Here is a 14,438-nt window from a genome sequence, read left to right as displayed (position 1 = left end):
CTCCCTCCTTCCTTCCCTGCATGTTGCCTCCAGTGCTCCATATGTGGTTCCTCCCAAGACTGAGGAAGGAAATGGGAGCAGAAAGCAAAGGTGTGGCTTCCTGTCTCCAACACTCTGGGAGAACAACAGGCGGCTTGATCTGGCCAGGCCAAGGGCAGTGGGGCTGGAGAGGGGGCTTCCAAGATGCAGACACCCCCCCCCCACTATCCTGCAAGCCCCACACTCTGGCCCTCAGCTCTGATGGTTCCTTGAGGCAAACACCATCTCTCCCTTGGGCTTTTTTGGATCCGAGAATAGTGGAGCTGGAAGGAACCAAGGGGTCATCTGGCCCAACCCCTGCAATGCAGGGATCGCAGCTGGAGAAAATGAAGCGACTTGTCCAGGAGGACATGATGGATGGGCAAATAATCGTGCCTGGCACAGAGAAAGTGGGCAAGGAGAAGTCTTTCTCCCGTCTCCTGATGGCAGAGCTTGTGAACTTGCCATGAAGCTGAAGGTCAGGTGACTCAGGACAGACAAAAGCCCATAGTTGGAACGGCGGAACTCCCTCCCGCAGGAAGCAGGGACGGCTCTCTTCCTGGAAGCCCCCTCCCTTCTCAGAGGTGCTGGTCCAGGAACTGGGGGCTGACTCAGAGGCACCCGGCTGCAGGATGTGCCCTCCCAGTCCTTGCAGCACCACAATCTTCATCTTGATCATTCAAGATTCCCTCTCGCTGAACCTTTTCAGTAAAAATGCAGAGGAAATAGATGGTGGTGAGGCTGGCCTGGATGGAAGAGGAGTGAGCCTCAGGACTTGCAGGGGCTGGACTGGATGGCCCTTGGGGTCCCCTCCAACCCGACCATCCTACGGTTCCTCCTTGTTGAGGTCCAGAGGCCTCCACTGGGCAAGGTCAGTGCATGGACAGAGGCTGCCTGGCGCCCCCCTGGATGCTTCTCTGGGCTTCAGGAGGAGGAGGAGGACCTGGCCCTTGGCATTGCCAGGATGGGGCTCAGATTTCCCAGTGGGAAACGAAAGGCAGGGCCCCTCTTCAGGGCCCAGGGGTTCCCTTTGCAGGTCACAACCTGCCTTTATTCCTGAACGGCTCTGGGAGCTGTGTTCGGATCAGAGAGTTGTAGGTAACCCAGAGGTCATCTAGCCCAACCCCATAGCCCCTCTTCAGGGCAGCCCTACCACAAAGCAGTCACGTTTGGGGGTGAAACCCAGAGGAGGCCCTTGACCTCCCGTCTTCATCTGCATTTTTTTTACCAAAAATTGCACCTCCAGAATCCCTGACAGGTGGCCATTCTGAGCTCCAGTTTGGGGTGGGGGGCTGAGAGGGTGAGACCCCCTTTGCTCCCGTCCCCCAGTCTGCCACCTGCTTTCTTCTCTCTCCCTCCAACTGGCCTCGCAGCTTGGCATCCTGGCTCTTTGGGGAGCGGGGGTGCTAAATGTGTGTCACTCTCTCCCCACTTTTGGAGGGAGCTCGGCCCCACAGCCAACACCCCAAGGCCCCCCCCCTTGTCCCGGCTTCGTCCGTCTGGGCGGATGGGGAAGGCGAGGCCATAATCCCACTCCCCCCCCCCCGCTGTTCCCTTTCTCAGCAGGCAGGAAGAAAAGGGAGTTCCTGGCACCAGCGACACGTTGCTCCAGAGAGAGCCACTCTCTGCCAGGACCTGGTCCGCAGTGCCATGGGGAACTTGCCGGGGGCCCTTTCCCCCTCCCAGACCCACTTCTGGAGTCTTGACCTCTGCTCCAGGCACCGGGCGTCCATCGCGGAAGAAAGCGTCCCCACCAAGAAGTGCAGGTGATAGCAGAAGGGGCCTCAGCCGAGAGCCCAGAGGGCTGGGGCGGGGGGACTTTGGGAGCCACATTTGCGTGTGGGAGAGGTGAGGACCTGCAGGGAGTCCAGAAGGACTGTTGGGGGTTGAGGAAGTTGGGGACATCCAGCCTGGACAGGAGAAGGTGGGTGGGGGATTGCAGAGCCGTGTTTAAATATCTGGAGACCAAGCCTTGCAAGGAACGGTTGCGGGAGTTGGGTTTGTTTAGCTGGCAGAAGAGAAGATCGAGGGATGACCTAGAATCATAGGCTCATCAGGTGGCTGAGTTGGAAGGGACCCTGAGAGTCACCTCATCCAACCCCCTGAGATGCAGGAATCTCAGCCAATGCCATCAATATCCAGGGTTGTTGGACAGCGGAACAGACTCCCTCCGAAGGTGGTGGCCTCTCCTTCCTGGGAGCTTCTTAAGCAGAGCTTGGCTGGCCATCCATCAGGGATGCTTGAGCTGAGATTCCTGCATTGCAGGGGGTGGACTGGATGACCCCTGGGGTCCCTTCTCTGATTCTATGAACCTCTGCTTAAAAGCCCCACCACCTTCTTACTGTCAGAATGCTCTTCCTGACGTTGAGTCGGAATCTCTTTGCTTGTGACTTGGAGCCATGGGTTTGGGTCCTTCTCTCCAGAAAACGAGCTTGCTCCCTCTTCCATGTCAAGGCCCTTGAGATATTTGAAGACGGCTCTCGGGTCTCCTCTCGGTCTTCAGATATGTGAAGGGCTCTCATGCAGAAGATGCAGCAAGCTTTCTTTCTCCTGCTCCAGAAGAGAGGAGCCGGACGGATGGATTGAAGCAGCAAGGAAGGAAAATCTGAGTCAACGTTCATGTTGCCGGACAATTAGGAAGGGTTTTCTGAGGGTTTGGGTTGTCTGACAGTGACATGGACTCCCTTGAATGATGGTTGGCTCTTCTTTACGGGAGGCTTTTAAAGAGAGGTTGGCTGGCCATCGATCGGCCTGGGATTCTTTCTCTGGGAATCCTCCGTTGCAGGGGGCTGGGTCCCCTTCCAAACACACAATTCCAGGATTCTATGGACTTTGCTGGGGTCAAGCCAGATGGGATCCCTTGGAGGAAGAGGAGGTGTCCTCAGTTCCTCTGCTGGCATCGGAAGGACTCCCTGGGTGGGCACAAGGTTTTCCTCTGGAGGGGGCCTGGCCTAGGTGTCCTTTGTGACCCCCCCTCCTTTCCCTGCCGTTGCTCTGGGCCCCCAAGTCAACCATTCTCCCCACCCCCAGACCGGACTGCCTTGCCCCCTGTCCCAGCATTGGGGTCCCTCCCTGACTCTCCCTTTTTTCTGGGGACCTGGGTTTGGGGGCATCATCTCAGGGTTGGTTTGCAGATTGGCGGGGGGGGGGGGTCATGTCTTCCCCTGCTTTTGAGGTTGACCTGCCTGGAATGCTTTAGTTGGGGTTCCCTCCTTGCAGGGGGTTGGGCTAGATGACCCCTGGGGGTCCCTCCCAGCTCTTCAGTTCTGTGATTCTCTGGTTCCAGCTGCCCAGTTGTCCACCCAGCTGAGCGCCCCGCCGAACCCCCCAAGTACACCCGGCTGAAGAACTGGCAGACGGGCTCCATCCTGTATGACACTCTCAATGCCCAGACCTTGCAGGTGAGGCCTCTGAGGTGGGGGGGCGAGGGGGGGGCTCCCCTCCCTTGGGTATCTCAGTCAGCCAGCCAGAAGGCTGCTTGGGCAGCTGATGCTGCTCACCTCTCTGCCCCTGGGGCAAATCCCCCCCCCCCCAGCCAGAATCCCGAGGAAGTGAGTCAACATGTTGTCACCTTCTGTGTGTTCTCCACCCTCTTCCAAATATAGGTAAGAACAGGGCTGGCCCAAGACATCAGCGGGGGGGGGGGGGGGGGGGAGAGAGAGAGAGAGAGAGAGAGAGAGAGAGAGAGAGAGAGAGAAGGAGGAAACCGATCCGGCCTCCTCAGCCACAGTGGGCGATGCAGTCTGTCCAGGCCGGATCAGCTGCCCCCCAGGATCCTGCCCCTTCACCTTGCCTTGTGGGTGGGCCAGCCCTGCCTCAGAGCAGAAGGAGAGCCTGCCGGATGAGGCCCAAGGGAGCCCCTCTAGCCCAGCTTCCCTTTCACACAGGTGAACCAGAAGCCCCCATGCGGCATCCCAGCCCCAGAGCCACTCTCTCCCCTCTGGGGTTTCCAGCACCAGGGGTGCAGAAGCATGGCCGCCTCCGGCAGAGCTCACCCCTGGGGGCTCCTTGCCATTGGTAGCCCCCCCCCTCCATACATTTCTCTGATCCTCTTTTGAAGTGGGCGGCCATCCTGCCTCCTGGGGAAGGGAGTTCCATAGTTTAACTTAAGGACTTTCTTGGGTCTCTCCTGAACCTTCCAGCCCTGGGCTTCCTTGCATGTCCACAGGTTCCAGTCTTTTGAGAGAGGAGGAAAGCTCTTTTCATCCCACTTTCTCTAGGCCAGGCATAATTTTACAAACTTCTTCCTGGGGGAATCACTCCATCCCCCTGACCATCTGGGCTGCTTTTCCCCCACATTGTTTCCAACTCTTCCGTGTCCTTTTGGCACAGAAGGTGACCAGATGTTCTGGAGCTCCCAGGCCCCATATAATCCCAGACCAACTGGGCTGATGAAAGCCCCCCCCCCCACATTTGGGGCTCCAGGGGTTCCCCTGGCTGGCTTCAGGGGCCAACCAGTCCTGTGTCAGTGGGGAGGGGAGAAGCTGGCCAGGAGATGGATGTTGCGGCTGGGAAGGGGAGCCTCCTGGTGGGGCTGGGGAGTGAAGAGCCTTCGCCGCTGCAGCCCCTACCCCTCTTTCTCTGCAGAATGTGCCGTGCAATGAGAGGCGCTGCCTGGGCTCCGTCATGTTCCCCAAGCAGATGTGTGCTGCTTCGGAGGGCCCCCGCCCCACGGAAGAGCTCCTGCCCCTGGCGCGGGACTTCATTAACCTCTACTACCACTCCATGAAACGGTGAGTCTCTGGGAGCCTTGCTCAGCCCCATCTCTGGCGGGTGGGGGCAGTGGGTGCCATGGCGAAGCTGCACCCAGACCAGGCTCTTGAGGCTCCCTTCAGTCAATGTGGGGCCTGGCCCACATCCTAGCCTCCTCCTGGGGGGCTCCTGCCTCCCCCAAGCCACCTTGCCTGGAATGGCAATCTGCTGGCCCCTTACAGAATCCAGACATTGTTCTCCAAGCCTGGCATTTCTGTGTTCTGTTATCCCTTTTCCCTACTTTGGACCTGACTTGGGGTGAGTTTTGTACGTTCCTGTGAAATACAATTGCAGCATTGCCTGGTTTGGAGCTTGCAGGGTGCGGTTAAAGCTTTTCAGGACTCGTGCCCCATTAGTTAGCAGCTTCCTGTTTTTTTCAGCCACAAAGGAGATTTGTTTTTTTAGTTAGTAGATTCCTGTTTGCAGCTTTCATTGCTTCCCGTTTAGCATGGTAAAAGGGGCAGAAGTTGCAAGGTGGAAGCTTTTAACGAACATTGCCGGAGATTTTTTGCTGAACAGGACTTAGTTCTGCATGTAGGAGGGTCTTGGTCGTGGGCAGGGTGCCGCTGGATTATATCAAGTGCAATATGGCATCGTGGTTGTGATTCCACTTACAGCCAATTGCGGGGAAGAGTCGTAAACAAAATCTGCCCTTTTCCCCTTATGGGGTATCCAAGAGCCCATATAGAGGCCTGAATTGCAACTCATTGCCAAACTTAATTGCAACTCATTACCAAACTTAAAACCATGGAGAGACCTGGTCTGAACAAAGACATTGGATTCTTATCTCATTATACATGACAAAGCCATTTTTCACCTTCTCACCCCTTGCTTTTTCCTGTAAGACCTATTGCAGTCGTTAAGAGTCGTCAACAGGCTCATCACAGCTATCTGCCAATCACCCATTCCCACCACCCCATAGGCGCCGACTCCATGGGGCCTGAGGGGGCCCGAGCCATTTTTCACCTTCTCACCCCTTGCTCTTTCCTGTAAGACCTATTGCAGTCGTTAAGAGTCGTCAACAGGCTCATCACAGCTATCTGCCAATCACCCATTCCCACCACCCTTCTGAGTAATACCCCTCCCCACCTTCTCACTATATAGAAGGATCTGACAACTTCTGTTTCAGTGTATCTGAAGAAGTGTGCATGCACACGAAAGCTCATACCAAGAACTAACTTAGTTGGTCTTTAAGGTGCTACTGGAAGGAATTTTGTTTTGTTTTGACTATGGCAGACCAACACGGCTACCTATCTGTAACCTTAAGACAGGATTTGTGAAGGGAAAGACAATAGGGTGGCTTTTCCATTTTCCTTTGACCTTGCAGAGAAAACATTTGCTCAGTTTGGGACAGTTTGGGAATCAAAATGGTTCCAGGTCGGTCTTCCTGTGCTGATCTATGTACATGTTTGGCTGGTACACTTAGGAACATTTAACATATATCTAAGACCTCAAAATTCCTATCACAGAAGCAATCTAAGGGACGTGATGTGGGAGCAGCCCAGATTCCCTTGCAGAGTCCACTCCTGATGATCCACCCCCAGCCATAAGCCTCCTCTGCCATGGCTTCCCCCAGGTGGTTCAACCCGCCCCCCCCCAGCTCTCACGAAGGCTGATCTGTGGGAACATGGAGTCCCCAATGCCTGCGCCCCACACTCTTCCCCTCCCACCTGCTTCTAAATGTCACAGTCTAGTCAGAGATTTCCACCCGTCCTAAGATAACAACTGTGCATGATGGCTTATCTATGATGAAAGAGGTGTGAGTCAATAGTCCCTGAGCCTGGACGAAGTGCTGCGTCCCAAGGTTGGCACCCCTTGGATTTCTTTGCGGGGGGGGGGGGGATCCCTGCAGCTCCTTCCTCACCAGTTGCAATGTGCAGAAGGCAGGGCTCTCTCGCCATCTCCTAAGAAGGCTTCCTCCCCCCAGCAGCTTTCCTCCCCTTACTCCTGAGTAGCCCCCTTTGTGACGCAGGGAGACAAGCCTGGGAGGGGGCGGGGGCACCCCTTCTGGGCCCCAGGGAGCTGCTCTTTGCCTTCACTCCTTTGTTCTCTGCAGGACTCCTGACTTGGGTGGATGTTATCTGAGGGCTTTTCCTCTCTGAGCTGTTTCTTCCTGTCCCCCCCCCAAGCCTCTGATGTCAGGAGCAAACTTTTCTCTAGCCTGCTGCCCCCCCCCCTTGCAAAAACATTCAGATGACTCCTAAAACCTTTATCTTGCCTGCAGAATGGAAAGCTGTGCGCTTGTCTTTTGCGGCAGAGCAAACCCTGTTCCCATTTGTCTGGCAGCAGAATCTGTCCCACCCCCACCCCGCTTCGACCTTGTCCGCCTGGTTCGGCTGCTTGGGAATTTCCACCCTCAAAAAGAGATCCAGCTTTTGGAGGATGGAAGAAAATGAGCGTCAGGAGAGCCTGGTGCCTAATGGGGGGGGGGGCAGCCCAGATTGTGCTTCAACTGGTTCCTAGCCAGATGCCCCCCCCCGAGGTCAAGAGCGCCATCTCCCCCTTTGGGTCCCCCAGCAATTTGCCTCTCCAGGTGGGGCTGATCCTGGAGGCCATAAATAGCCCCCACGGGGAGGGGCCCTGATGGGCTCAGAGACAGGCATGTTTCTGGGTACCAGCTGCTGGAAAGTGCAGGAGGGGACGAATCCTGGCTGCGAGCTTCCTGGGTGGCCTCGGTGCAAGGAGGATGCTGGACTAGGTGGGCTCTGTTAAGGGGAAATAGAACTCAGGGTTCCCCAAGGGTTCCCCAACTTTGCCAGGACCTGCTCCTGCGGGTTCCAATCGGTCCGCTTCAAGCAAGAGACATCCGCCAGGTTAGCAAAGCCAAAGAGCAGCAATGTAGCCTGATTGTTGCAAGAAGGTTCCAACTCCCCAGCAGGCAAAGAAGGAGAACCCAAAACAAAAGCTTACATCCACTTTCAAAAGTTTCCAGAGTTTCCCATCATACATGTCACAAAGCACCGCAGAAATGTCAGAGGAGGAGGTTTGGGGACAGGCAGAGATCTGTGTCCCAGCCGTGTCCCCTGTCCCTCCGTCTTTCACCTTCCAGAGAAAGTGTTTCCGTTCCCTTTGCTCTCTGGGTTCAGTTGCCCCATCTATTCCTGCTGCAGCTGGTGAACCTCCGCCTGGGATGGAGGTCCCTGCATGTAGTGTGGGGGGGATATTGCCCCGTCTGCTGGTCAGGAGGGGGGTCCTGAGGACGGGCTCTTCTTCCCCAGGTCTTCTTCCCTGTGCAATCTCTTAATCGCCTTTGGAACCAAAGAAAGCCATCTGTTTGGCTATTTTGGTGAATTTCTGTTTTTCAGGTAATGGGGTTTACTTGCCTTATTCTGGTAAGATGGCTGTAGGCATTAGTTCCTGGGGGGTTGAATGGGTGGAGTGTGTGTGTGTGTGTATGCGCACACCCACACCCACACTTTGTTTCAAGTCTCTGTAATGCTTCTGATGTGCTGGTTGGGGACCCCCCCTGTGCCCGTAAGAGGCCCCCTTTGGCCTGATCCAGGATGTTCTCTGGATGTTTTCAGGCTCTAGCACCATGGCAGAGCCCCTGCCCTGCATGCAGAAGGACCCGGGTTCAATTCCTGCTGGCAGAGTCTGCAGGCAGGGCTGAGGGAGACTCCTTGCTTGAAACCCAGGAGAGAGCCATTGTGCCACCCCCTCCATCATTTGGGGGGCCCTTTTCTGAACCTTTTCCAACTCTCCAATAACCTTTTTGAGATGAGGTGACCAGAACCAGACCCAGTGCTCCAGGTGCGGTGGCACCATAGATTTGGATATTTATTTATTTATTTATTTATTTATTTATTTATTTATTTATTTATTTGTGCATTGATGGCATTGGCCTGATGCAGGGAGTTCCAAAGGATATCAGTGATGCTACACTAGAAGGTGGTCCCCAGTCCTGCCACTCACCCCCTGGCCCAGGGCGGGGCCTGGGGGGCTCTATAAAGGGGTCCGTTTTGTTTTGTTTTTGTTTTGTTGTTTAAAGTGCTGCTATTTTTTACCTATGCCATTTTAAACTGTGATATTAATGCTGTGATTTATGTGGAAATTGTTTCCCATTTGGTTGTGTATTTTTTTGATGTGGTTTATTTATTGTTTATGACTTTTGTAATTATGTAAATCTTGTCATGCTGTAAGCCGCCTTGAGCATTGTTTTTACCTGTGGAAAGGTGGCACACAAATAAAAAATGATGAATGGTTGTGTTCTTACAGATGCGGAATGGGCATCACAAACTGCTGGTAGTGGTGCCAGTTCTGCCCCTTGAAGTGGTGGTGGGGGGGTGCATGTGGGGCAGGATGATCTCGGTTCTCACCTGAGTTGGGGTGCCGTGGGAAGAGCGGGCTGTGGGGCAGGTGGGGAGGCAGAAGGAGCCCCTGGAGCTGCCCTGCCTGCTGCCCCACCTGAGCCCCTCCCCCACTCCATTTCTCCGCAGCTCCGAGTCCCAGGCCCACCTGCAGCGCCTCCAGGAGGTGGAGCAGCAGATTGCGGAGACAGGGACCTACCAGCTGCTGCAGGCAGAGCTGATCTTTGGGGCCAAGCACGCCTGGCGCAACGCCTCCCGCTGCCTGGGCCGGATCCAGTGGAACAAGCTGCAGGTGCGTCCGGGGGGGGGGGGCAGCGGAAGCAGCAGGGAGCCCTGAGCTAGGCTGGCCCTTCCCGGGGGGGGGGGAGCTTCTCTTGCATAGCCTTCAAACTTCTGCCCCCCAGCCCTGGTCATTTTGGGTGCTTGGGGAGTCAGGTCCCCTCAGCATCTTCTGTGCTCCTTTCTGGGATCCAGATGTGCTGCTCTTTCGGCCCCATGCAGATGTTTGGGCCTTTGGTATCTTGGCAGGAGGAGGCAAGATTGTAACCCTTGCCCGCCCCCCCCCAGCATCCGGCCTTTGCTGCCCATCTTCCTGGCACCTGACCCTTTGACCTTCCTTGTTCTCTTCCCCTCCAGGTGTTTGATGCCCGAGATTGTGCCAGCGCCCAGGAGATGTTCACCTCCCTCTGCACCCACATCAACTATGCCACCAACCGCGGAAACCTCCGGTGAGGGACCCCTTTTGCTTCCCTCCGCGCTGCCCGGTGCCTAGGGGACTCAGCCTTTGCGGGGGGGGGGGGGGCCTGCTGCCATTTCCCCTCCCTGGCAGGTGATGCTGCCAGTTTGAGCTGAGCGCTCTGCTTTTCTCCTGCAGTTCAGCCATCACCATCTTCCCAAACCGGATAGCCGGCCGGGGCGACTTCCGCGTCTGGAACCAGCAGCTGATCCGCTACGCAGGCTACGCGCAGCCGGACGGCACCATCCTGGGAGACCCTGCCAACGTGGATTTCACGGAGGTGAGAAGTGGCTGTGGCATCTCCTCTTCCACCCCCAACCAGGACCATTCATGGCTCCTACCATTTGAGCCTCCATTCACAATAGTCACCTGTTTGTTTTGTAATAATATATATTGCCTGATCGAGAGGCTGCAGTCAGTGCAGGATGCTGCAGTGCGATTGCTGACGGGAGCGAGGCCTCGGTGCCCCATCGCCCCTTTGCTGCTCAGAGATCTGTGCCAGTTGCCCCTTTGCAGGCTGAGTCCAAGGCATTGCTAAGCATCTATCTAAAGCAGAGCTTTCCAAACTCTGTCGCGACACGTTTGTGCGTTGGCTGCAGTGTGTAGCTGTGCTGCGCAACATGTGTCCTCTTATAGGGGTTAGTTTAACCTCAGGTTTGCTAGTAAAACTGAATTACTGTCGCGAAATGATGCATGTCTCAAAAGTGCGTCACCAACATGAAAAGTTTGGAAAGCTCTGATCTAGAGCCTGTAACAACTTGGAACCAGTTTACCTGTGAGATGCCTGAGCCTGTATGTGCCACTTGATTGGCAAAACTGCCACTGTTACCTGTTCCGCAGTTGTAAGAACTCAGTATTTTATTGTGGCAGCAGCTGCACTTTGGAACTCCCTGCCTCTTGATACCAAGCAGACGCCTTCCCAGTACGCTTTTTGCACCTGCCAAAAACATTTTTGTTTTGACAAGTCTGTGTAATTGTGCAGCAATAAAATTGCTAGCACATCTGCAAAGCTAATCCGGGTCCGGTCTGGTTTCAACTTGCATGGGGGACCACATGCTGAGATTCCTGCCTTGCAGGGGGTGGAGCTAGATGACCCTCAGGGTCCCTTCCAGCTTTATGATTATGTCATTTAGAAAATTGATGTGAATTTTAATCTGCCTTGTGCATTTTCTTTTAACTTTTTGATGGCCTTAAATGATCGTTGCTGATTTTTCTTAGTGACAATTTTAATGTTTAATCTTTTTTGCAAATCGCTTTGAGGTTTTCTCTTTACAATCTTTACAATCAAGCAGTGCATAAATTTTATGCAATAAAGCAACAGAATTATTAAAGTATGTTGCCCAACTGCCCGTCTGGGTGCTTTCTGCACCCCTCCAAAAGCCAATCTGCCCTTCCCTCTGACTCTGAGTGGATGCTGGATATGGGGAGCAGCCCCCCAAGGAGGCTCTGTGACCCCCAACCTTCAGGAAAAACAAAAAGGGGGTCCTGGAGGTGCCTCTGAGGTTTCCCACAGCCTCCCCCTCCTGCTGCTCCAGCTGCGGCCCATTGAGGACCCGGCCACACAAAACCCTTGCTTGGCTTTGCTGCAGCAGTGGCCGAAGGCTGCCCCTCTCCCCTGGGATTTCCTGCCCCCCATGGACGGCTCTCTCTGTCGGTTTCCAGGTGGGCTCAGGGGGTCTCTTGCCTACCAGTCTCTCCCCCCCCCCCCAGGTCTGCGTTCAGTATGGCTGGCGGCCCCCCAGGGGGCGCTTTGACATCCTCCCCCTGCTGCTTCAGGCGCCCGATGAGGACCCCGAAATCTTTCCCCTGCCAGGGGAGCTGGTCCTGGAGGTCCCCATCTGCCACCCCACGTGAGTGCCAGGAAAGGGGGTGGCACTGGGTGTGGGGAGGGGGGGACGTGGGGGGGGAGTGATGGCAGCGCTCTTGCCGATTGCAACGGTTGTCCCCAAAGGCTGCCAAGGACTTTCATGGAATCATGTAGAGTTGGGGGAAAACCCCAGGGGTCATCTAGTCCAACCCCGGCAAGGCAGGAATTGCAGCTCCCCCTTCTGACACCTGCCTTCCTCTTCCAGGCTCAAGTGGTTCAAGGATCTGGGCCTCCGCTGGTACGCCCTCCCTGCGGTGGCGAACATGCTCCTGGAGATCGGGGGCCTGGAGTTCCCGGCGGCCCCCTTCAGCGGCTGGTATGTCGGCTGTGAGATCGGCATGAGGAACTTCTGTGACTCCCAGCGCTACAACCTCCTGCAGGTAGGGGTCGTCTGGGGGGAGGCCCCCCCGCCCTGGCCCCCTTCCTCCCCTCTGCTCCCCCGCCCATGACTGATACAGAACAGAAGAAGAGTCAACTGGCCCATCTGTCCCCCCCCCCCAATTTTTTTTATTGATTTTCACATTTATAAACAAACATAAATCCTAACTATAATTATTCCACTATTATTAACATTGTTAGGTGACTTCCTCGAGACCCCTTGGCTGAGTTATCAGTGTAACAGTTTTCCAAAACTAATTTCTCATAAAATTTACTTAGTCAATTAACATCTTTCTTTCTTACCATATTAACTTTAAACATATTATTCTATAAAATCACATATTTAAATCCTAAGCCAATCTGGTATTTGCAAGTATTTCTATTTAAGTTATCTTAACATATTTAGCTAAACAGTCTTTGAATTTCATCCATTCCTCCTGGTACTCCTCCTCCTTCTGGTCACAGACTCTTCCGGTCAGGTCGGCCAGCTCCCAAAAGTCCATCATCTTCATCTTCATCATTCTCCACTGTTGGCACTTCTTGTGCTTTCCAATTTTTGGCTAACAAAATCCTAGCACCAGCTGTGGCATACAAAAACAATCTAACGTCTTTCTTGGGCAATTCCAAACCTATTATTCCAACAAGAAAGGCCTCTGGATTCTTAATAAATGTATATTTCAACATTTTTTCCAATTCATTATAAATCTTCTCCCAGAAGTCTTTCACCTTGGGGCATGTCCACCACATATGATAAAAGGTACCTTCTTTTTCTTTACATTTCCAACATAAATTATCACTATTGTGATAAATCTTTGCTAATTTTACAGGAGTTAAGTACCATCTGTACATCATTTTCATAATATTTTCCTTTAACACCGTACATCTGGCCCAGCATGCTGTTCTCACAGGGGCCAAATACCCATAGGAACCTAGGAATCTAGATAAAAAGGTAAAGGGACCCCTGACCATTAGGTCCAGTCATGACCAACTCTGGGGTTGCAGTGCTCATCTCGCTTTATTGGCCAAGGGAGCCGGCGTGCAGCTTCCGGGTCATGTGGCTAGCATGACTAAGCCACTTCTGGCAAACCAGAGCAGCGCACGGAAACGCCGTTTACCTTCCCGCCAGAGCGGTACCTATTTATCTACTTGCACTTTGACGTGCTTTTGAACTGCTAGGTTGGCAGGAGCAGGGACTGAGGAACGGGAGCTCACCCCGTTGCGGGGATTCGAACCACTGACCTTCTGATTGGCGAGTCCTAGGCTCTGTGGTTTAACCCACAGTGCCACCTGTGTCCCTCGGAATCTAGATAGACTGCCCCTGGTGCTGGAGGTTTCACTCATAGCAAGAGACCTGCCTGGAGCAGGCCAATGGCTCATCTGTTGCAGCATCCTGTTCTCACAGTAGCCAACCTGATGCCTCAGCGGGAAACGCGCAGGCCGGATCCGAGCCCAATTCTCCCCCCCCCTGCAGTTCCAGAAGCATTGCTGTCTCCGACTGTGGAGGGCAGGGCAGGGCCCCCATTGCCACGAGCCCCTGGTAGGTCTTATTAGGCAGGTGAGGGAATATGCTGACTGTATTTTATCCCTCTGGAGTCCCGCAGGTGTGGGTTGAGACAAGGAGACAACGTGGCTGCAAATACAGAGCTTTTCATAGAATCATAGAATCATAGAATCATAGAATCATAGAGTTGGAAGAGACCACAGGGGCCATCGAGTCCAACCCCCTGCCAAGCAGGAAACACCATCAGAGCACTCCTGACATATGGTTGTCAAGCCTCTGCTTAAAGACCTCCAAAGAAGGAGACTCCACCACACTCCTTGGCAGCAAATTCCACTGTCAAACAGCTCTTACTGTCAGGAAGTTCTTCCTAATGTTTAGGTGGAATCTTCTTTCTTGTAGTTTGGATCCATTGCTCCGTGTCCGCTTCTCTGGAGCAGCAGAAAACAGCCTTTCTCCCTCCTCTATGTGACATCCTTTTATATATTTGTACATGGCTATCACATCACCCCTTAACCTCCTCTTCTCCAGGCTAAACATGCCCAGCTCCCTTAGCCGTTCCTCATAAGGCATCATTTCCACGCCTTTGACCATTTTGGTTGCCCTCCTCTGGACACGTTCCAGTTTGTCAGTGTCCTTCTTGAACTGTGGTGCCCAGAACTGGACACAGTACTCCAGGTGAGGTCTGACCAGAGCAGAATACAGTGGCACTATTACTTCCCTTGATCTAGATGCTATACTCCTATTGATGAGGCCCAGAATTGCATTGGCTTTTTTAGCTGCCGCGTCACATTGTTGGCTCATGTCAAGTTTGTGGTCAACCAAGACTCCTAGATCCTTTTCACATGTACTGCTCTCAAGCCAGGTGTCCCCCATCTTGTA

General features: G+C 54.0%; 1 protein-coding gene across 2 annotated transcripts in view; it reads left to right on the top strand.

The window, feature by feature from the left end:
- Positions 1–303: 303 nt before the first annotated feature.
- Positions 304–14,438, top strand: part of NOS3 (nitric oxide synthase 3) — a 33,903-nt gene continuing 19,768 nt past the window's right edge. Inside the window, exons 1-9 of one of the 2 annotated variants that reach the window (XM_028751420.2) lie at positions 304–889; positions 1,582–1,784; positions 3,305–3,419; positions 4,606–4,751; positions 9,207–9,369; positions 9,714–9,805; positions 9,952–10,093; positions 11,590–11,663; positions 11,886–12,060. In XM_028751420.2, coding sequence (XP_028607253.2) covers positions 812–889; positions 1,582–1,784; positions 3,305–3,419; positions 4,606–4,751; positions 9,207–9,369; positions 9,714–9,805; positions 9,952–10,093; positions 11,590–11,663; positions 11,886–12,060 — 1,188 coding nt within the window. In that variant the 5' untranslated portion in view covers positions 304–811. Of the gene's footprint in view, positions 890–1,581; positions 1,785–3,304; positions 3,420–4,605; positions 4,752–9,206; positions 9,370–9,713; positions 9,806–9,951; positions 10,094–11,523; positions 11,664–11,885; positions 12,061–14,438 lie in introns of both variants that reach the window. The other variant, XM_028751419.2, reaches the window with a different exon arrangement.

The sequence above is a fragment of the Podarcis muralis genome, chromosome 12, assembly GCF_964188315.1.
Source record: "Podarcis muralis chromosome 12, rPodMur119.hap1.1, whole genome shotgun sequence".
Taxonomy (NCBI): domain Eukaryota; kingdom Metazoa; phylum Chordata; class Lepidosauria; order Squamata; family Lacertidae; genus Podarcis; species Podarcis muralis.
This window is presented reverse-complemented; position numbering and strand designations above follow the sequence as displayed.